Source organism: Chanos chanos, chromosome 1, assembly GCF_902362185.1.
Source record: "Chanos chanos chromosome 1, fChaCha1.1, whole genome shotgun sequence".
Lineage (NCBI taxonomy): Eukaryota > Metazoa > Chordata > Actinopteri > Gonorynchiformes > Chanidae > Chanos > Chanos chanos.
The window spans coordinates 46518144-46541840 of NC_044495.1; the positions used below are offsets into that span (position 1 = coordinate 46518144).

Genomic DNA, 23697 nt, shown 5'->3' on the forward strand with positions numbered 1-23697 from the left:
TAGTTATTAAAATTCTCTCAGCGGTCTCGTTGTGAGCTGTTACTGGGGTCGTCTTCCAGGCGAGATTATGCATAACAGTACTGAGTGTGACACTGAGCAGAGATTGCCCAGCCATCAAACCAATGATCCACAACATATCAGAGCACACAGGGACCGGACCGCGCACGGACTGGCCGAGGAGGAGGGGCTGTTTATGCTGTGTGTGCGTGTGTGTATGTGTGTGTTTTGTTTTGTTTTGTCTTGTTTTACTGTCGAAACAATGAAGCGGGTGAAATTGACAGGTGATGGTACCAGCCTCACCCCATGTGCAGTTTGACAGCTCTTTTACAACACCCTCTAATTGTGTTTGTACAGGTGTCTATATCTGCTGAACGCACTAAAGACATTTCATAACAACGTTTACACAACTGATCAGACTACAGTGATGGTACTGTTTAAGTTAGGGACCTTTGACCTGTCTTTTAAGCAAGACAGTCGGCACAATTAAAGCTTATCCTCCTCCCAGGCAAAGAGCTATTGATTCTATGATGGCCTTTTCTTGTGTTCTCTCTCTCTCTCTCTCTCTCTCTCTCTCACCCTCTTACTTGAAATCAAAAGGAAACAAAGGTGCAAACTGAGGCAAGATCCAGCTCTACTTTGATTGCCCTCTCTTTGCCTTTGTTTGAGATCAGTGTCGCGAGGAGAACTTGACACTTGACTGCCAAGGCTCCAAATAAGCAATCACTGGTTCTGTCATTCTGTCTCCCCTTCCTGTCAACGGCAGCGACCTCCCACTCCTCCCCAGAGTCCAACGCCACTGCTGTGTCAGAGGGCCCTGACATGGAGGAGGACTTGAAAGCGGAGCAGGAGAAAGAGGTGCTCCTCGCACCCTTTTGTTCTGCTCCTCTCCATCTCTGGCAGTGCCAGATAAAAATGAGAAGAAACCCTCTGTCACATGTTATGGGCATTGGGCAGAGAGGGGTGCTTTTCTAATCCCGCCCCGTCACCACTGACATCAGGAAGACTGACTGGCCCACAGGGGTGAGGGGGTCTGAGAAGTCCGGGGAGCGTGGTGGACTGTGATGGAGGACTCCTCTGGGACCGTCACAACCTGGGCCTGTCTGGACTGCCATGTAGGCCATGATACTGGGGCAGAGTGTCATTTGTAAAGATCTGTTCTCATCGTGTTTTTAAAAGAGCAGGAGAGAGGGAGGGAGGGTGTGTGTGTGTGTGTGTGTGTGACAGTGAGAGAGAAAGGAGAGAGAGCAAGAGAGAGAGAGAATATATGTGTGTGTGTGTGTGTGTGTGAGTGAGTGAGAGAGAGTGTGTGTGCATGAGAGAGATAGAGAGGGGCATTGTGATGAGTGAGAGCAAGACTGATGTAACACACACACACACACACACATACACACTCGCGTGCAGTGAGCTTGGTTCTCCATTGTGTCAGTGTGTATTGCTCTGAGGACTGCTTTATAACAGGAGAGGATGAGCTGTTCCTATCCCCTTTGTTACTCTCTGGCTCGCGCTGCATCGAGCTGCTCACTCGGCTCCTCTAAAACGAAGCTCGGCTAATTCCTGCAGACAGGAGACATTGTTACTTTATTGTAACAAATTGATCTGAGACTGCAGCCTGCTGAAGAAGGCTGGCATCTCTGTGCACATTAATTATGTTTAAAATAAATATGACAGGCCCTGCGGATGACGCCCAGGGGTAACGGGGAAGAGCTCAGCAGTGGGCATTGAGCCCCACTTCACTGGCATCCCGTTTAGTCTCATGTTTACTGTTCCAGAGCTGAGCCATGCTGTGCAGAATGCACCCGTAACAATGTCCACAGCAATGTCCAGCTTTCATCTGGATGTCAAAGGAAAAACTCACACAGTCACAAAGCTTTCAGTAATTCACTGTCTCTCTTCCTCTCATTCACTCAAAAGGAGAAAATGCATTCCTTCTTTACAAGGACAGAAATCTTTCTCTCTTTCTCTCTGTCCTTCCAACTCTCTCAGTCTCTTTCGCTCCCTCTCTCTCTGTGTCTATGTGTGTGTGTATGTATACAAGACTGAGTAATAGCAGAATTCATATTGTGTCGCCCAGCCCACTCTGTGTGAATTCAGTTCTGTCTGAACTGTTTGAATAGTGCATTAGCATTGAGAGAGACTTTGCTATGCATGGAAGGAAAGAAAACATGTAAAATGTGTTTCAGGATCACACAAAGGAACAGACTGTACTGTCAACTGTAACACTCAAGCTGAAAAAGCAGGCGGGAAATCACAGACAAGGAACAAGCCAAAAAAAAAAAAAAAACCCCAAAAAAACCAAAACAAAAACAAAACAAGCAAGGGCTCTCAAATCCCTCTGCCAGCGTCCCAGACGTGCAAGGTTTGCCCATCAAGTGCTTCTCAAACATTTCTCACTCTAAGCGTGTTTGAGTTGCTCTATCCTTACAAGACGAGAGGGACTCATCATCTGAAGATGCTTAACCAAATAAGAAAGGATTGTGCTCTGAGGCTTTTGGGTTTTGTTTTGTTTTTTTTTGGTTTCCAAGACAGGAAAAGAAAAAACAGCTGGCAGAATGCAAAGGTTGTTGGTATTCCAACCCACACAGCAATCATCGAATCGAGTTCAAAGTATTTGCAAATTAGCCTGTTTTCCCATTTATTTTCTTCAGCAGGGACTTCCAGCATGGAGTTTTGTACGTCCTCATAACTCATATATTTTTATATCCAGTTATTTATACATTAAGTACTCATACATGGCTGTATGAAAAAATATAGATTTCTATATAAAGATTTCTAAATAAAGAGTTCTTTTAATATTCACAGTAGTCAGGAAGACATACATTCTGCATTTTTCATACTTGGGTCCATCATATTTTGTCAGTGTTTTTCTGTTGTTGTTTATATCTTGTGATCCTGTAACTATATCAGTGTGTGGTTTTGACCAGCTGAGGGAAAAAAAGTAGCTTTACAGCGTTACATCTGGGTCTTAAGCGTCAGTGGTCGAAGCCACTGCCTCATCCCTGCTGGGAGAATGAATAAAACCTAAATCAACCAGAAGACACATGATATGAAAAACCCAGGGCTTTGTGTTTTGAACCCATTTGATAAAAACTTTCTTTTTTTTTGGTCAATTTGGTGACGTCCTCCACTGATCATAGTGGGAAAAAGACATCTAATCAGATCAGTACAGAAAATGTATGCAGAACAGTACAGAAATATTTTTGACAAAAGAAAAAAGAAAATAAGGTCCAAGGTACTGGAAAACACTCAGGCCAGTGACGTGTTAACATGGGCTCTTATGTGACAGAGTAGAATTACCTCTCGAACTTGATTTTCATGTTTCAGGTTATGATAATGTGTTTACACAAACATTTTAATCCAAATGTCTTTACTCGGGCATATAACTCAATGTTTTATCCCTTGATGTCAGTTTGCCTGAGGCGTACATGGATCATACATTTAAACAGTGATGTTTTAGACTAAGGAGAAGTATTAAAATCTGAATTTGTGCTTTTACCTCAACTCTGTAATCTACTAGTGTGTTTTCTGCAGATGCGATGCTGTGTTTGCTACCTAACGGTTAATTTTTTCCCTCTCTCTCCTTTCTTTTTGTCCCTTTTTCTCTCTGTGTCTCTTTCCTCTCCCCCATGTAGAGGATGAGCTGTAGCTATCTGTTGTGCACGGTCCTGCTGTTCGTTGCCGTGTTACTGGCAGTCACGGTAACTGGAACCATCCTGCTGATGAACCATTACCAGGCGCTGCCTGGACCCGACAGCCCGCCCCTAATCAACACCAATCAGGATGAGGGGAACGCCCTGGTGACTGTTGAGAGGGGCGATGGTTCCCGCATCAACATCTTCATTGACCCCAACTGCCCGGACTACAACAGCAACTTCCTGCGGCTGGAGGGCGTCCAGACCTCCCTCCTGCATTCCCTCACTGACCACGACTCGGACCTGAAGTCGGTGAAGGGTCAGGACCGGGCCCTGCTGGTCAAACTGGCGGAGGAGGTGGCCAAGCTGTCCGCCCATGCCAGCGAGCTGAAGATGGAGTACGAGTCTCTGAGGCGCGGCCAGGGGAGCATCGGCCAGGAGCTCAGTACACTGCAGACGGAACAGGGAAGGCTCATTCAGGTTAGACTCCTCTCATTTCACCTCCCTAAGTCTACCACACTCCTCTGTACTTTACAGACGCGGCCCGTGTGTTATATCCCGTGGCTCTGTGACTCACACAAAGCCGCCCCTGAGTTCTGTCGAACGCGACTAATCAGCGTATCTCCACCGTTCTGCCCTACGGTAACATCAAAAATCAGTGGTCGACATTCCTAGATCGTTAATATCTTTGTTCACAGTCTCTGCTATCTAACTTGGGTAGACTGGCACCCATAGCTATATCTCTAAGATACTTTCCAAGTACCCCTTCCCACTGCTCTCAGGACAAATTTGTGACAGTGCTGCTGTCATGTTGCAGTATGCGTAGTGCCCTTTCTCATCTGGTCCTCACTGTTATGCTTGTAAATACAGCAGGTACAGGGCTCTCTTCACTCATAATTCACAAGACTAATGATAGGTTTAACAGCTCACTGTTTACCTGCTCCAGCTGAAATAGACCAGATGAAACTCATTTCATACCTCCATGTTATGACTTTATTACATAATATTTATTATAGGACTGTGTTGTCTTTCCCCCTCAGCTTGGCTTTATCATTCCCCTGAGACATGGGGTTAGTTATAGGAGCAGCTTAATCTCTCTCTCCCTCTTTCTCTCTCTCTGTCTTATTTGTGTGTGTGTGTGTGTGTGTGTGTGTGTGTGTGTGTGTGTGTTAGTAAGTAGGCATGTATGTATGTGCACCTGTGTGTGTGTGCTAGTAAGTATGCATGTTTGTATGTGCCCCTGTGTGTGTGTGTGTGTGTGTGTGTGTACTGTATATGTGCTAGTCACTAAGATGGACACAGCATTACCGATTTACACATTTTAGTCAATTCATTTGATTCACTTTGGCCTTATGAACTCAGAGTTATGGCCTAAAATGAAGTTCAGGTACGACATCTTTAGACAAGCATGCAAACGCTCAGTTTAGAGAGAACCTGCAGCGTCTCCAGGCGTCTCCTCTTAACAGACTTGCTTAAACCTGCCGTTCCTCAGGTTCACCTTTTTTTTTCTTTTTTTCTTTTTTTACTAACAATGCGCATTTTTGCTGTGGCTTAATTGCATCTCACATATCGACTTAATGCAAAACAGTCTGGGTGTTAATTTTATGCAACACATGCTTAGAATTACATCAGCCATCGGTAGATGAGCTGCGATAGCTTCCTGTCAGTTTCCCAAGCTTATGATTCCACGAGCCGAAGATGCATGTAATTAACACATACGATTCATTACAGCCAAGCACGATACATACCAGACACAATAAAGTTAGACGTAGCACAAAGAGCAACCAAATCCTTCCATATGCATCCAAACCTTGTGAATTACAGTGTTTAAAGCAGTCCAGAAATGAGAGGAACCTACCTGGAGATTTACTGAGCAAATCTGAGCTGTGATGTCGAAGAGAGAGAGCTTTGACACCTAGAGGATGGGATCGGTTTGCACAAACATTTCGATCTGTGTTTTCATAAATTCAGGAGTAAACAAGGATGATGTTTTCATTAAATTTGCTCTGCTAGGTTAAAAAGGATAAAAAAAAAAAAAAAACAGCACTATCAGTTATTAGAAAATCATACCGAGGGGAAGGGGTCGTATTCCATGGAGGCATGCCATAAAACGCCTTCATGTTATTATTATATTTTTTTAATATGATCAACCATAATTCTGGCATGTCAATTGAACTGACAGCTGGAAGGACAGATTAACTCATGTCCCGGCTAACCCAAACATATACACAAATATTTATATCTCAATACCCTTCAATATTGCAGGATATTTCAACCCCACGACTAGCCGTTTATATGAGGAAACATAAAGATAGCTTTGGGAAAAATCTCAGACATCTATTCTAGAGATACATTTCCAGCTTTGGGCCACTGTGATCATACAGCAGTACTCTTGGGAAAGGTCTTTTAAGTTTTAAAAATAATAAGCTACCAACCACTTCTTCTCTACACCTGCATGGACACCATTAGTTTTCTGAGCTGGCTTTCTTGAGATTGCTGCAAGTACAAGCAAAAGAGGCCACGGATTTGTCCCTTATTGAATACCAGCTGATCTGATTTGATCATATTTCCCCAGTAAGTAAGCCGGATGAAATCAAAGCCACTGTGGTTATTACATTCCTTCATCAACTCTTAATCAATAAGCACCTCTTTTCTTTTTTTTACTTCTTTCCCTGATGAGAGAAGTGCTGAAACACTGGGTCTGTTTGTCCTCTGGGTGTCTTTGAGACATCGCCAAAGGGTTTCAGCTGCGAATCCCTTGGTACCGGTGATCTGACTCTGCAGAGAGACAGGGGTATTAATGAGGCTGGAAGACTCCCAGCCTTCCTGTTCATTAGCCCGCCTCACCGCGCCAGGGGAACCAGGGCCTTCAGTAATGCACAGCGGACATGTCATTTTCATGCCAAAGCGTTAGCATCAGCTCGGTGCCATCCTAACACTACATGTATGACTGGAAAAGACTCATCATCATGCCACATGTTGAGAGAGAGATCTGAGTTCAAGCCTAGAACAAAGGGAACAGATGTGGTCACATGAATGGCATTTCACGGTGAACAGAGAAAAAGGTGAATGCAGGAACATATATATATATATATATATATATATATATATATATAAATAAAGACAAAACTACACTGAACTTTAGGCCAGAGAGATATTTTACCTTAGGAGTAGCACAGCTCATCTTAATGATCAAATCTCATTATTTTGCATCATGTGAGGTGCCTAAAAGCTGTCTTTTTGATCATTTTGCTATTTATTTATTTATTTATTTATTTTTTACCTCTGCGCTTACTGATCTCAAGAGAAATTAGCACTGGATTAATGAAGTAATGATTGTTGTGTGTGCAGACAGATTACATGGATAAGAGACAGAGATAAGGGACAGCCTGAGTCTAGGTCCAGATAAAGGATTTCCTTTCCCCAAGCCCCTAATCACAAATTCCCCAGTTCCATCCGGGAAAATAATAATCATCCAGGACAAACTGTGAGAGGAAGAAATGCTGTGAATCTCTCAGAAAAGTTTCCCAGTTTCCAACAGGGTGTGTTCTCCTGACCCTCTAAGAGTACTTCACATGTGTACCCAAGTAAATTATGAAAGTAGCTCCATTAGAGTTACTGCTGGAGGCAATGGTTTGGTGAGTTCAGAAGCTGTAATTTTTTTATCGCTAGGTGATTAACCTCTTTCACAGAAACAACTTGCCATCATGCTTTAGCGCAAAGACTGCAGAGCGATGACTTGTCTGTGAGTAGCTGACTGAAATTAATACGGACTGGCACAGCCCCCTGTCTCAGGCTAACAAAAGCAACATCTGCTGACTATGTGAAAAATGCAGGTGTGTGTTCCCCCCCCCCCCCCCCCACACACACACACACACACCCTGAGACAGGTGGGCAATGTCATCTGAGCAGACATTTTCATTGTGTATTTGAAGCTTTTATTGGTCAGAGGGTGTGTTAAAAAAGCTGTCATAATCTAAGGGGGGTTTTTTTTTTCACTCTTTTTAAAGTGGCAAACAGAAGAGTCAGCTTGTGAAGGAGAAAAAAATACAGTTTTTTCATTCTCCGTCCTCTCTTCTCGACTTATCTCATTCTCTCATTCAGGACTGGACTTCGGACCCATCCAAAAGCATGTTTTTGTTCTAGAACCAATAAGTTTGACTGAATCAAAGGAAGGAGTGAATTCATGATCAGTCAACTCTTTCTCATTGTTTAGATAGAACAGAGAGGTGCCGCAGGACCTGAGTTGAGAAATGGTGACACAACTGGCTGGATGTGGAGCCTGTTTAGAATGTTTTCAATCATTCATGCTTCTAAATACAAAAGTAATCAAAACTTTGTTTGCACCGCAATTTTCCCCCCATCCCTCTAAACATGTTGAGTACATTAATCTTGTGTTGTAGTGAAGTGAAAATCAGTCATATTTTAATGGAGTGCTGTGTGCCTTCTCATCTGTTACAAGGAGATTACTGATGATATGGAAGCGTTGGGGAAAACATGTCTGAATATCTATGAATAATGAATGTTCCCCAGTCGGGAAACAAACTTCCTGTAGATAACGGCGATGCATATACAGCAATCACTGTTTCTTATATTTGCGGTTTAAAGCAATATCCCGCCCACCTACCATAAACTAAGATTACATGAACCATAAATAAGGTCAGATCCAGATTTGCTGTTTTACCTTTTTTTCTCTCTTGGAAGGCTGGGTGTGCTCAGCATAGTTTCATTTGTTTCCTCACGCGCACTGTAGTCATAGCCTATAGCAGGTACGTCTACAAAGAGGAGTTGAGAAGTTGTCTCTCCTCTTGTGGCTAACATGTATTTGTAATGCGTGTGATTTATTACAAGCGCTGTGGCTCTCACGTGACTGACAGTGAGTGTCATTGCTACTGCAGCGTGCATAGGAAAGCGTGTGCGGGAGCAATCGGTGCAGAGAGCTGTGACTGGCAATGTCCCTGTCGTCCATGCGGAAAGCACCCGCGCGTCAGTTGTCATCAGCGTCAGCCGCAGAATGCCGCGTATGTTCTCAGATGCGGCGAAAAGACCCCCATCCTCTCATCTCGTCCCTCGTGTGTTATCTCCTCTTGCCACACGCTCCTTTGGAATCGCTATGAAAGTACTTGACGTACGCGCCATTCGCAGGCGACGAGAGGACTCGGTGTGTTAATTTACACCCAGCAAAAGTTCTGGACTTTTTCATTTCACGTCAGCGCTCTAATTTTATAATTGGACTTTTGAGTGCCCGCACCTGCTGGCGATGCTTGTGACGTCTGAACACCCGGAATGGAATTCTGTACCTACAGCGTAACTGTGGAAGATTTTTTTTTCTTTTTTGGATCACCCACAAATTTTTCGGTTATTGTCTGAAGATGGTGGAATGGAGGAGGTGACAAAGAAATGTTGGGGAAATATTAGACATATTTGGCCAGGGGTACATGATGAGAGACACACAATTAAGGTAGTGAGGGACCTTTTGAAAAGAGGTGAGACGTGAAAGTTTGCTTGGAGAGAGTATGATGTACACAGAGAATCCCAGGGCCTGGAACAGATGTAGTCATTTCCTCCTCACCTTTGACCTAAAAGTGACTGAAAACTGAAAAAAGGAAAAAACAAAAGTGAAATACATACACTCTTTATAATTTCAGATGCTGAAATTCAGTAGAACGTAAAGCAGTGAGCCTCACAGATCCAGCTGAACTATCTGTTAGACTGTCTTGACTGTCACCTAACTGGGCCTGGAAATCTGAGCTCTCTAACAGGGACGGTGGTACAGAGCATTAAAAAAGAACATGCTTTGAGTCAGCTTCATTTGTACAGGGCTTTTTACAAAAGACATGTACAGAGAAATGGAGCCTGGGCCATGGAAGAGAAATATAAGACCGTGAAGATTTTGCTGGGATTATGCCAGTAGGTATAAGGTGACAATAATTTTCTTTCTGATATCATCACCAACATCAGTATATTTCATAACACACGCATCACGCATGGTCTTTGTCAGCTGTCATTGCAGAAATCCTAGCAAGCTATCTGACATTAATTAACACGGCCCTACCGCATTCATTCTCAGTCATTTGGGGATGAATTTCCCTGTCATTTTTATTATCATTTATTATACTGAGCCATAAATTGTCCAAAAGTGTTTGCTTTTGCGCTCTGGACTTTTGAGACTGCATGTTAAATTTGACTTTACCCGACTTAAAATTGAGCTTTCTACTGATTGGAGCACTGAGACTCTGACTGGTTGATAATGGAGCAAACCATTTTACATGACATGGGTGCCTGGAGTGGAGTCTGCAGCCGCTGGAGATAGTGACATATCTGTTCTCAGACTGTGTCAAAAGTGTTTTAGCGTACGAAGACTGCAATCTCTCTATATCAGTCCAGACACTAATGGCCACTTGCTAATAACAGAGTGGGCTGTTTTCTCAGATCCATAGCCTCCTCTCCATAAACGCTGTGTTTGCACAGAACACAACACATGTGTAAAAAGACTGTAAATGATACTGACCTACCTTGACTATACAACACGCAGAAGGCTGGAAAACAGGAGATATATGTTCCTCTCACATCTAGAGCCTCTTTAGTCTATGGGAAGGTTGTTTATAATGAAATCCAAACTTGTATATGTCTACAGAGTTTGCATAAATGTCAGATGTTAACACTCCCCAGTGGCCAGAATAGTGGTTCTGATCTAACACACTCAATTACAAAACCTGGACGGAAATGTCAAGTGCAACAATGGTCATTGATCCCAATGTTCATTAGCTCAGAGCACTAATGCACAGTGTTGAACTGGTACACTTTCGCTGCAAACACTTTGACATGATAGCTTGTGCAAAAGCTAAAAACCTGACTGCTTACTGGTGCTAAATAAATACAGAAAACAGTAACTTACTGGAGTGTTGGTTTAGCTTGTGCTTTGTGTTTTACCTAGCAAGTGGTCTAATGGTGAAAAGCCACACACTATAATTAAACATCATATGGTTTAGATTTACACTTCACTTAGCTGCATTTATCCACAGTGACTCTTACACCTCTGGAGCGAATTTTAGATTAAGCCCCTTCTTCTTAGGCACAAAGCAGACAATATTAACTAGCTAATCCCTACCAAACAGTCAAGTTTTTCCCACCATGCTCAGAAATCTAACCAGCTATCTTGTGATTGCCAGGTAGGGCTAATCCCTGGTCTTTACAAGGTCCTGAGATGTTGAATCAGGGGCTTGTCAAGACCATGATTCAGTTACACGTTGTTATAGTGCAATGTATTGTACGGTGTTCCAGTGAGACTCTTGTGCTTTAACCGTCTGCTCTCAGCTTTGCTGGGAGAGCAGCCACGTCTGCTCTCAGGTGATGTAGGTTTTTTAGTCTGAGAGTTTCAGAACCATGAAATGTTAACCAGTATCTGAAAGCAACCTCTCTGCGTGTGTGTGTGTGTGTGTGTGTGTGTGTGTGTGTGTGTGTTTTGTGTGTGTGTTGTGTCCTCCAGCTGCTGTCAGAGAGTCAGATCAACATGGTGAAGGTGGTGAACTCGGTGAGCGACGCACTGAGCTCCGTGCAGAAGGAGACAGGCAGCATAAAGACACGCCTGAAAGCTGATCTTCAGAGAGCTCCTGTACGCGGAGTCCGCCTAAAGGGATGCGGAAATGGAGAGGGTAAAGGCATTTCTCCCTTACATGTCCTCCACTTCCAAATAAACTCGTCTTTTCCTCTTCTTTTTTTTCTTCTTTTTTGTTTTTGCTTTTATTTTGCTAGGTAAACCTTCCTGCTGATAAGAAATAAATTGTGTAGGTTTTTACTCCAACCCTACAAAACATGCCTGATTCCACATGTCTGGGTCTGAAACTCCTGAGAAGTGAAATCAGGTGTCTTAAGCTGGAGGTAGTTGCTTACCCCTGAGCTAACTTGTTTTTACACTCTTCAGCTTTGCTTTAATCATAAACTCACTGGCTACCGTTACCAGAATCTATTGGACAGTTTGGCTTATCAGCTGACAGTGGATTAGAGGCTACAGCAGAGGCCTAATCTCTGTTTTATCTGGAAATGAAGACATCCAGTAGGTTTTGAAGAGTAAATAGTTCATTGTTAGGTACCCAAGCAGTACACACCCAGTTAAGACCCAGTGTCCCAGTGCAGAGGTGTGTCCCAGCTGGGATTGACAGCTGAAATCCCAGTTTGGCGCTTATCGAAGGGAAATGAATTTGGCCTAGGTCACTCTCTCTCGCTGCCTCTGATAATTCAGGCACGGTAAGGTTATCATCATTCTGTTACCTTGCTTTGATGATGCGAAGGCAGTTTGCCGTGGGCGCGAGAGAAAGATGCAGTAGCTGTTTGTGTATTTGGGAGGAAAGATGTGTTATCCTCCCTCATGAGAAAAATGAGGTGGTCATCTTGTCAGAGAGAGACTCACAAGAGGTCATGGGTAATTGGACATTCCAAACTGGGGGACAAAATGTGGAAAACAATAATACTTATTTTAATCATTGTTATTGTTATTGTTATTATTATTATTCATCGGTTAATGAGAGGCTCTCATATGTTTTATACCTGAACACATAAAATAAAAGTAATCAAAATGTATGCAGGCTCCTTTTATTTTGTTTAATTTAGTATCATCCAAAAATCTTGAATAGATTGGTAAAAACAGATTTCATAGCAGACCCAGGTTCTGTTTATATAGCTGGGGGATAGATGTCTGCTCTGATATTTGGGGTTTTACACACAGTTGCTTTGGCCGTGTGCAGCGCGTATAATTTTGTCCTGATGCTGAATGCTGATTGTGGGAATGAGCCGACATCCTGTCCTTGTGTCTGTTTCAGGTTCCAGACCGCGTGACTGCAGTGATATCTTGGCCAGCGGGCAGAGAGAGGACGGGGTCTACTCAGTCTTCCCCATACACTACCCGGCAGGCTTCCAGGTGTACTGTGATATGACTACTGACGGTGGGGGATGGACGGTAAGACCTTGATTCGCCCTTTTCCCCCAATGCCACAGGCCCTAGAGTATTTAGACTCTGCTCCTGTGTCGACCAACAACACTCTGACCAGAGCCAGGTTCTGTTCACAGAATGAACATGAAAACTCTGGTTGTGTATTCCTCCATTTATTTGTGATGCCTTGTTTCAGTTAAGCAATTGAACTCCGGTTAATTGACCGGATTGGGAATAAAACGGAAAGCAGCCGTGATGTGTTTCTTGGTGTGTGTTATTTACGTTCGGTGGTGACGTCCTGTCGTGTCTATGTTCTTGCCAAAGCTCAAAGCTTGTTTTCATGTCACTGAGCATATTATTTTGTAATGGAAGACTTTTATTGAAACAGAGATGAATCCCATTATTCACTGATGCATGGATTGCATAATCTCACATATGTGCTCAATCATACACGACCCAAACCAGACAATTAAGCCCAATGTATGAGCAGTCTAGATTTCCTCTGCTGGCTTTCCTTAGTACCACTACATCAAGTTTTCGAATGTCTTCTCTTTACTCCTCACAGATTTGTCATTTCATGATGGTCTTTATTTCAAATCTTCTTCCAAAAAAAAAAAAACTTGAATATCTCTTTGAGCGTAATTAAATTCTTTTCAATTTTTCATCGTGTTCTCTGAAGTGATTCTAAGTCAGTGATTTCATGTGCAATATTACAGTCATGCTGTGAGCAGCTTGAAGGCTTTTAAATGGCAAGTTTTTTTTCATGGTTTTTTTTTTTTCTTTTTTCAGAGCCTGCTGTTTGTATGATGAAACATAAAGTCTCTGAACACTGTGAATAGGGCTTTACTATACTTGTATCTATCTAATAGCCCAAGGGATGGCTGTGTCATTCTTGATTGGGTTGAAAAAGATTCAGTTCTACCCAACAATCCAATCCTGCCAATAAAGCTATCAGGTCAATAAAGCTAAAGTTGCGTATAAATTTTACTCTGTTCAATATTGCCACACACACACACACACACACACACACACACACACACACGCACACACATACGTACATGCACACACACACAAAGTAAATTCTAGACAAACGCACTTTAACTATTAAGGCCATATTTTTCGGTGGTTGTATCTCTTTTTCCATTAGTTCAGACATCATCAGAGACTTCTATTTTTTAGTGAACAGTGACTGGGCACAGCTCAAGGCTTACATAATAATCTGATTTTGTCAGATCAAGGTTTTTTTTTTTTTGTTCTGTGAAGCTGAAAAAAAGGAATTTAAGGAACATTGTTGCTGTTATTCAGGCTTTGCCACTCAGATGAGATTGTGTTTGAGGACAAGGCTGTGTGTATGACCACAGTTAGCCTGCCACACGTAAACACAAATGAGAGTTTTAAACAAGATAACTAGTCTATTTTTTTTTTTTATTTTGGTCAATGTCAAACATCGTTACTGAACACTGAAAGATACAGATACAGCATCACAAGAAGAGAAAAGCCTTTCTGAAACTAGACTTAACTAAAGCTAGCGCAGTGTGACCACGCCATGACTGAAAAATCTTCCTTAATGCATATGCCGTCATGTCTGTTAAAAACCGTGTTATCTGTCCCAGGCCCATCTCTTTCACAGTGATGCCCTTCTCAGAGACTGGGGACACATTATACCCTTTCATTACAATCAAATCTGCTTTGCGAGAACATTGAGAGCATTAGAGTGTTGTGTCTCTCCTTCCCTGCTAAGCGCATTGCTAGAAATGGGAGAGTTCGAAAGGGAAAAATGGAGCAGTTGTAAGGAATTAATCGTTTCCAAGCCACTATTCATCACTTTTGGCCTGCGGCGCCGGTGTTTCTGACGAGGATGCAGAGACTCTGGGGGGTTTGGTCAGGGGCTTGTGATACCGGAGAGAAATATGATGTTAAGGTGTAGCACAAGAAGTCCCCACTCTCCATCTTCTATCCACATTAACACACACTCACACTAACTGCCCTCTTACACACGTTCTCTCTCTCTCTCTCTCTCTCTCTCTCTCTCTCTCTATTTCTCCAACCCACGCTTTGTTTCAGTATGTCCTTACCATTCATTCTTTTTTTGTTGTTTCTCTGTCCATAACTCCAAAAGACAGAGACGAAGAGAAATTATGTGGAAATGGTTAAAAAAAAATGGAAATCAGTAGAGCAATCTGTGGTTAATTGGAGCAGATATTTTATTTCTGGCGTAACTCAGATGTACAAACATCTGGAGGGCAGCTGCTTGTGCCATAATGTCCTCATTTCTCATTGGGTTGTGCACAGGTGTGTCGTCCTAAAGAGGGCATGCTTCCTACTACTCCCCCAAATTAAAATTTTCCCTCTAAGCCATTAGATGTAAGTGTTTGAGAAACCCTATTGAAGTGTTATTTTAAGCCTCCTTCACATGTATATAGTGTATATTTCATATTCTATTTCATATTCTGTTATGTTTATTGCGCACCCCCCTTGTACCTTAATTGTTCATTGCTCATACCTCTCTTTTCTATTTTTTTTCTTAGTTAACTCCTTATTCTCCTACTCTTACTTTTTTAATCCCCTATTTTGCTCTTCTACTCCTTAGTGTCTTACTCTTTATTTATTTAAATCCCTTACTGTGCTTTTATTCTTACGACTAGTGTGGTCTTATTGCTGAGTTGACCTGTTTCTCTCGTCTCACACATTTCATTGTACCGTTGACCCTGTGATAACCTACATATGACAAATAAACTCTTAAACTAAACTAAACGTATGCTGTTCTCCTGTGTATAGGGAACAATGTTTATGTCCTATTTTGTATTAAAGAAAGAAAAAACAGCAATTACTTATTCTTTTAAGTATGGACAGAATGAGATAAAAATATGAACAGAGGGTTGTCATGGTTATATGTGTGTATCTTTTGGCTTTATGCCTTCCCTCAATTAGATTGTTGTCTACAAGATCTAATACAACACCTGCACTTTGAACTGAATACCTGAGAGAGAGAGAGAGAGAGAGAGAGAGAGAGAGAGAGAGAGAGAGAGAGAGAGAGAGTGTGACAAAGAGAGGTGGAGAAAAAGCTCCATGAATACCTGTCTAACCTGAGATACCAAGCTAGGTAAGAACAAGTTGTCCCAGGCTGTGCTAATTGGGATAGACCTTTTTGTCACTCAGACTATTTAACATGGTTGTCAAACTGAGCACTTTTCTCCTCTCTTTCAAAGAGAGAAAGAGATACCAGCCAAAGACAGGAGTAAAATATATTTGTCCTTTGTACGACAAAACATTTACTTTATAGCTAACAGGGTCTGCTCGCAAGACCTTTACATTGCCGGGTGATGCTGTGTGAATGCTAATGTTAATACCCAGTCTGTGGGAAACCTGGTGCTATATCTTTCAGCTCAGCTGTGTAATGTTCAGTTCAGAAATGTGTCACTGAACTCATCGAAGAGGAGGAAGCTACAGGACAATAATCTCTATTTTGATAATATATGATGTCATACAACAGAAATCTGAAATTTGTCCATGGTTGTATTCTCTACTGGTTTCAGGACTGAAGAGGCTGTAATAGTGTGAATGTATTCTGGTTATTCAGGATATTTCTCCTGTGAGACCCATGGCATGGTTTCCATGGCTTTTTTTTTCTGTCCATCTACTTCTCAGCCCTTCAGCCCCCAGAAAGAACACACACATTCAGCAGAACACACTGCCAAACTCCCTGAAGAGTGTGAATGAAATAAGAAAGAGAGTTTGAATATTCTGCAGGTAATTAGCAAGGACTCAGATTTCAATTTAAAAAAAATTGTCTTTTTAAACTTGTTTCCTCCCTCTTGGCAAGTGTAGTTCCTCTCTTCATAGTGCTGTAATGTGTAGAATAGAATAAGTACATACCGTAGTCCTGAAGATAAAGCTTAAAGATAAAGCTGTGTATTTCTAAAGTTAGCAGTGATGGCAGATAGCAGATCCACTGAATTTGTGACTGAATTTGATGTCATCTCAGGCTACGAATCTTTTTGCATGCGTGTGGGGAGAAAGAGGCTGTTGGTAAGAGTGAAAATGGCCTAGCACAAGTAGTAATCAATGCACAGGGTGGGAAAATTGTACCAGTCCACACATCTTCCCTTCCATCTGACAAAGAACATGTTGGGAGAATGAAATATATCAATCTTGTTTCAATTTAAACCTCTGAAGTTTTACACTTTTTCTTCCATTAGAACTCCTTTTCCACGGGCCTCCACTGTTCTTGGTCTTCGTCGACCTGTAATTGCTCTATTTTTCTGCACTTGTGTCTTTGAGACTGAACTTTTTAAGGGAAGAAGTGGTGCGTTTGTGATGGCAGATCTAAAAAGTGATGAAAGAGGAGAAGTAACATTAAGGGGGAGAGAGAGAAAGAGGAGGGGAGAGAGAGAAGAAATCTTGGCGCACCTTTTTCTGTTTTTCCATCTCTGCGGTTTGAATTTTACATGACCACTAAAGGTCTGGTGCAGTGACGATTCTTTTGAGTCATTTTTCTATTTTTCTATTTTTTTTTTTTTTTTTTACTGAGAGCTTGTGGAATCCTTCGTTTAAGACATTGGTTGTTTCGATATGAACCAAACCTTACGCTTGAGTGCTGATGTTGCAGAAAATAATGATTTTCCTTGAGAACACATGGGCTTCGTTTCCAATGCCAGACTCAGAAGGATGGCGGTTTAGAAAAAAAAAACAAAACATAAAATTCGAATAATATGCTCCTTTAGAGAATTTCACAAGCGGTCAAAGTGTATGCCTCAGGCAAATGTCACTTTTTATTATTATTTTATTAGCTAAAAGGAACAGAGTCAAAATGAATGGTTTATTCATTATTGATGGGAGAAATATGGCATATGAAGTGCCATTGCTGAAATATTTACCTCAAAGGAAAAGCAAATCCTACAGTCGTACATACTCAGTGGCAGTGCACTGTCGCATGTGCTTTGTATGTCTTCTCTGCGCTAAGTGTAGATGGGCCAAGAGAAACGCTTCTTTAAACAGACTCACATTAAGGCCCCGCCATCTGTATTCAGTCTGTAACACAAATCACAAATGCTGCACATTTTGGTAAATACCAATATCTTATATATATATATATATATATATATATACATCAGCTAAATTTCCTCTGTGACTGTGTAAAATCAGGGGCACATCTTAGTGAAGGACATTACTGCTTCCTGACTCTGAGTAGTCAGTCTTCTCTTTCACATTTGTTTGATGTGATTTGCTCAGTTCCTTTAGCCTTATGCTGTTCCACGGATCCCAAGCCACGGCAAGTGCATTAGCATAAATCGAATGTGAGAGTTGAGACGAAGTGTTGAGTTGCACATAGCACCAAAGACAACTTTTTTAAAACAATGTACTCTCATATTTCCAGTGTGTTGTGTTTGGGTAAGATGATCTGTCATTTGGGGCCCTTCCAAAGATAATCTGGTGTTATGATTTAAACTGAGAAATGAAGAAGACACTGCACATAGTCTCAGCATTGGCTGTTATGCGTGCGTGTGTGTGTGTTTTTAATTATTTGTTGAAATCTGAAATATGAGGCCGTAGGAAAATTCATCAAAACAACGGCATTTCTGTCTTATCTTACTCATTTTAAAAATGTTTGTGTAATACCCAAACAGAGACCACACAATGTCTCCCTCACAGCACTCAGTCTCAGAACAGCTCATTTTACTTTCTCTGTATTAAGGCCTTTCAAACTCTCCCTCACAATAGGCTGATCAGTAAACACAGAGACTCTGAATTTCCTCTTTTTTTCCTCAGCAGAATTATGATGTGATGAATGCCTTCAGTGATGCCACTTCTTTATTTTTTACATAATCAAGAGAAACATTATTATTATTATTATTATTATTATTATTATTATTATTATTATTAATAATAATAATAATAATAATAATAATAATAATAATATTAATAATAATATTGTTGTTGTTGCTGTTATTGTTGTTTTATAAAAAATATCTTTTTCTTTAAGTGGATATAAAGACTCGGGGTTCTATATTTAATTAATTTACTGGCCCATGCATGAAAGAAGAAAAAAAAATATATATATATATACTGTTTAGTTATTCAGTTTTTCCCCCTCTTCCTGACTGACTGTGCAGATAGAGTTGACAGCCCATCAGAAGCATAGAGTAATCTTTACAATAAGAGAAGGCCCAAGCCAACCTTGCCAATTAGATGGGGAGCTCTTGGTAACTCACATCATTAAATCGAACTTCAGATCACACATCTGTGCAAGAATGGTCTTGAATGCCGAGGTATTTTAGCATAGGTAGATCTCAGAGAATTTATAAAATCTGTAATTTGTCAGAAGTGGCATGCTACATACTGTGATCCCTGCTTTCCTTTTCATCTTCAAATGATCTTTTCATGTATTCATTACACTGAAAACTTTTCCTTTGTTAAGTTGTGGAGAGCAGGCTGTTTAGTGTACTGTATAAATGGTAATGGATAAATTTGTGGTGTTTAGGGATAATATATGGTGGATTCTAACAGCTTGGCTTGGTTTTACTGAATTACTGGTATAGGAACTGTGAGAACACAACCCAGTTTCCACCACATTAGCACAGCTCAATCACTGACAGATTGCAGATGGTTGGAGTGATTTTGATAGCGGTTTTCACTACTTGACTTTAATTGCAGACTATAAAACCTATTCAACCTAATTAAACCGTCTTTTAGAAAGTACAAGATAATGTTTATACTACAACCCTCTGAGAAATGCACTTTTCTCTATTCTTTATAGGAAACCTCTGTCCCAGAAACTCAAACCAGTCTACAACAACCTCATGTTAAAAGCAATGCATTTGACAACAGGAAGTTCTGGGGAAGGCTTTTGTGGTTTGGGGATGGAAAATAGAATGAGTTTTTTTTCTGAGAAAGGGTTGAATCTGGGTTAGAGAGCCAAGGGTAGACAACATTATCCACAGGGGCCAAAGTGAAACAAGTCTGCGCTGAGTCGGATGAGAGCAAATTCTCGGTCCTCTCACCTCCCCACCCTCCAACCCCCACTTCAAAAGACATTATCTGCAGAAGCAAAGTTTGGATTAAGAGCAGAGAGGTGATTAGGTGTGAAATGGCTTTGCAGTTGGTGAAAGGATGTTCCTTTGAAGTAGTGGCAGATTTTTCTGGACAGCACTGTGTGTTTGTACAATTTTTGTACTCTTGGAGAATGAAAGACAATAGTAGCCAGAGTTTGCTGTGTTTTCTGGAAGGAGGTTCCCACCAGAAGCCAACCTCCCCCCCCCCCCCCCCAAAAAAAAAAAAACCCTATTCATAATGCATCTTTATGGTTAGCATTCACAATGAACTTTCTTACACCTTTAATTCAGTAATCAAATGTTTAACTGTCATTTTGTCATTTAAAAAGAAAGAAAGTCATGGCTAAGTTTTCTGTTTCCAAAGTTAGCTCAACCTCCGTCACACGAAAATACTCCTCAAAAATCTTTGGACAGCCACAAGAATCAATACTTATGTCTGCAATGGCAGTTGTTCATCACACTCAAAAGGGAATTTTTTAAAATCTTATTGTAGCGGTGGTTCAAGAAGCAGAGCTCTCAAAAACCAAACTGTTTAAGTTCCCACTTGATCAATACAGCCGTTCTCGAAAAGCCTCACGGCAGTTATTCCCCAAAATTTCAGAACAGGATCATCCACCCCTCCTTTTTCCCCACTGCTCTCGCCTCGTTCTCCAACTCCCTCAAAACAAACGATTCCTGTCCGATCGCATCAGTTTCTTGGAAGATGTTCAGAAGTGTGCAGATTCAAACACTGTTGACTGACTGTGAGAGGACACGTGCCAGGGCCGGTCAGCTCTGCTCTGCCTCTCTTCATTACAAGCAAAGAGGCCAATCGCAGATGTGACACTAACCCCAACCCACATCAGAAGTTTAAACCCAGTGTCCTTACAAATCAGAAAAAAGCCCTCAGCTCTTAACACTCCTCCTTAAGTAGTTTATCATTATTAACAGGATTACAGGGACGTAATTAGGGAAGGTAAGAAGAGCAGTACCTCACAGGTGGCTCAGATCGCTTTGGGACTTGTCTGCTCTTTTGTGCTTAAACAGATTGCTCTCCTAATCCTAAGAGCATTTACTTACCGGGTAAACTCTGAGCGGAGAGGAAGGCTGGAGGTCAGACCGAGAGGCTGACACACACATGCCTGTCAGGGGGACTGGGATGATTAAGATGCATGCAGAAAATGCTCTGTTTATCATATCCATACCACCACAGTTCATCTGTCATGCTTTGGGTTCGTCAGGGCACAATGTCAAATGTGAAAACACTGTGGTACGCTGTATCGGTCATTTTAATAGATCGATGGAAGGAGGAAGGAGGAGCTGTTTTTAATAATTTGTGGTGGTACACTCCTGGAAGTGAATGTTGATTTTTGGTGTTAGAGCTGGGTATGTGAAGTGAACGCTGGTCAAGCATGACAATGTTTTGGACACACACGCACGAACACACACAGGGGTCAGTGAACTGAATTAATATTTCTAAGTGAATGTCAGCCGCTTTTAAGGGGTGATCTTTCAGAGGGTAAAGGGGCGATCTTTTCAGAGGTGGCAAAATTATTTGGTAAGTGTTGGATTTGAGTTTTCTGGCCTGGTTTTGAAATTTGGTGTTAATTTTGAAATTTGACCAGACTGGGTATCACCTCCCACTAGGGCTCCAGTAGGGGGTCCTGGGCTTGGTGAGTGGAAACAACTTTAGGTCAGAGAATCTGCGACGTTCTGGAGGAGGTTCTGCAAAGCACTGCAAATTCCCCACATCATTCAAGTAAGCTAAAAGCCAAAGTCTTCCAGAAGCTGAGCAGAGCCACTGATAGAGATACAGGATTGGAGTAGCGTCTGCTCTTTGGGAGAAGAGCAATTTATCCAGTAAACTGGAGAGAACAAAGGAGTTCTGAATTGAAGAGCACTTCCCCAGGTTTTCTGTCCCATGTCTGTGTTGTAATAGCTCTGGGTGTTTATTTTTGTGGGGAGAGAATAAGTGGTTCCTTAAGTTCTTTTTAACACTGTGACTAACTTGCTGTGTGCACGGCTCAGACTGATAGGTTAATCAAAATGGTATGAGGATGTGTAAGAGCAGAGCTGAAAGCATTAGGGAGACAATAGTTGTGTGAGTGATGTGTCTGTGGCAGAGAAGACTCAGCACTGCACTGTGTCAACCACACTTCCCTCATTCTTGCTTCTCTCTCTCCATTTTGTATCTAACCCCTCATATTCCACGGGGAGAGGGAAGGGGTAGAGGAGCTCTAAAGTTCATTCTCTCGGTTGATTGGCAGCCCTGTGTGTATGTGTGTGTGTGTGTGTGTGTGTGTGGGGTGGGGTGGGGGGGTGGGGGGTTCGTTGTTGAGACTCCTCGGCCCTCCATGTGGTCAGATTTAGTTGGGCGTCTGATTGGCAGGAGGAGGCAGCGTTTGTTGGCACTGGAAGTCTTGTCCTCTTCCAGTACGGCAGATTGTTATCCTCAGTCAGTTTTGCCACCGCTCTTGGCTCGTGAAAAGCATCTCTCTGCTGGGGAATCTGAGTGAATGAGATGATTTGATTTTTGTTTTTTTGTTCCCCCCCCCCCCCTCTCTCTCTCTCTCTCTCTCTCTCTCTCTCTCTCTCTTTCAGCTATATTAAACCAAGCCCTGCTGCAGCTGGGCTGGCTCCCTGATGAAATCCTTCATCCACCTCTGCAGCAGTCAGTAACCCAGAAAAGTTCTGGAGAAAACATAGCAATATTGTTTATGTGTAACACGAACAGATTCTAGCTTTTACAACGAATCAGTAGGTTCAGTTAGGGACATGGCGAGCCCCTTTTTTCAGTCTGAATTCTTCACACGTGTTTCCGTAATCAAAGTTTTAGCGTGCCTTGTTACATTATTAAGCAGTGGCGTTGTGAAAACAGGCCTACGACTGTAAATGCAAGGAGAGAATTTTGATGTATCGTATTTTTTTAAGGTGAACGTTTTTCACTCATGCTTTGATAACGCTCCTTTACAGAGTCTCGCGTATTGGCTGTTAACAAACTGGATTCCAGTCAGATCTGGCTTGGCCGGCGTGGTGCTCGACTCTGCTCTCGCTCTTTCGATAACCGATTACATCTGCGCTTTGAGCTCCGCTCATTTGAGGTCTCATTACTCAAATGACAGCTGAACAGAGATATTATAATGTTTGCAATGGAGCAAACTGCTGTTGATATTTGTGTGAGGAACTTTGTTCAGAAGGAGTCGCGTGAAGTTTTAATAATGCAGAAGCTTTCAGCTGCGATAGGAGACAGATGACATCCTGAAATGCCTCTGGATAAACCCAGAACTTTACATGATATGAGCTCATTCACTGACCAACTGGAACAAAGAAAGTTCTGGAAGGAAAGTTACGAGTTATCAGCTAAAGAGATTGAAAGCTGAAATTAGAAGTGGAATCCCTTATGCTGAACGCACCTTTCATTCAGTTGTAGGTGGATTATATCAACATCAATGGACTCACATATTTTCTTTCTGGAATTACACAGTGCCCCTGGCTTTGAACCTTGAAGCAAGTGTGTAATAATATTCACACCAGGAATAAGAAAAAAAACAGGCATGTTTTAATATTCTACATAATTCAGTAGTTCCTTCCTAAATACTACTTACTTTTCTCTCATTTTCCAGAAAATAAAAATCCCTTCGCTGAGGGGTAGGTCATGAAACAGTTAGAACAGTTTTGAACATTTGCCTCCTCACAGGGAATCTGTTCTTTTTAGCCCTTCGCCTGTGGTCTGCAGTAAGAACTTAAAACACTAAAAGAAAAAAAATTCATCTGATTAAAAAGATAACTTGAGTAGTCTTACTGTGCCGGCTGACATGGAGACAAGGAGACAGCGCTTTGATGAGGTTTACTGCATTGTAAACTCAAAGTACCTCATGTTTTCTGATAATAGTCCTGCCTGTGTGATTAATTGATCCAACCATATCTTGTATCAATAGTATCAATAGTTATAGTTGACAGTATAGTTATTAGTATAGTTCTGTAAACAAGTCTCTGTATGATGTGGGCAGCTGCTTACGGCGAGATGCTGTGGTTTATGGTGTTTTCATGTTTTAGGACTTTAGAGGGCTTCATACTGTGTGGTCAGTGGAACAGGTGAGGTAGCTTT

At 41.7% G+C, this 23697-nt stretch overlaps 1 protein-coding gene across 1 annotated transcript in view; it reads left to right on the forward strand.

Annotated features, from left to right (window-relative positions):
- Positions 1–23697, forward strand: part of fibcd1a (fibrinogen C domain containing 1a) — a 62903-nt gene that overhangs the window by 15017 nt on the left and 24189 nt on the right. Inside the window, exons 2-4 of the mRNA XM_030781916.1 lie at positions 3630–4109; positions 11119–11284; positions 12449–12585. Coding sequence (XP_030637776.1) covers positions 3630–4109; positions 11119–11284; positions 12449–12585 — 783 coding nt within the window. The remainder of the gene's footprint in view (positions 1–3629; positions 4110–11118; positions 11285–12448; positions 12586–23697) is intronic.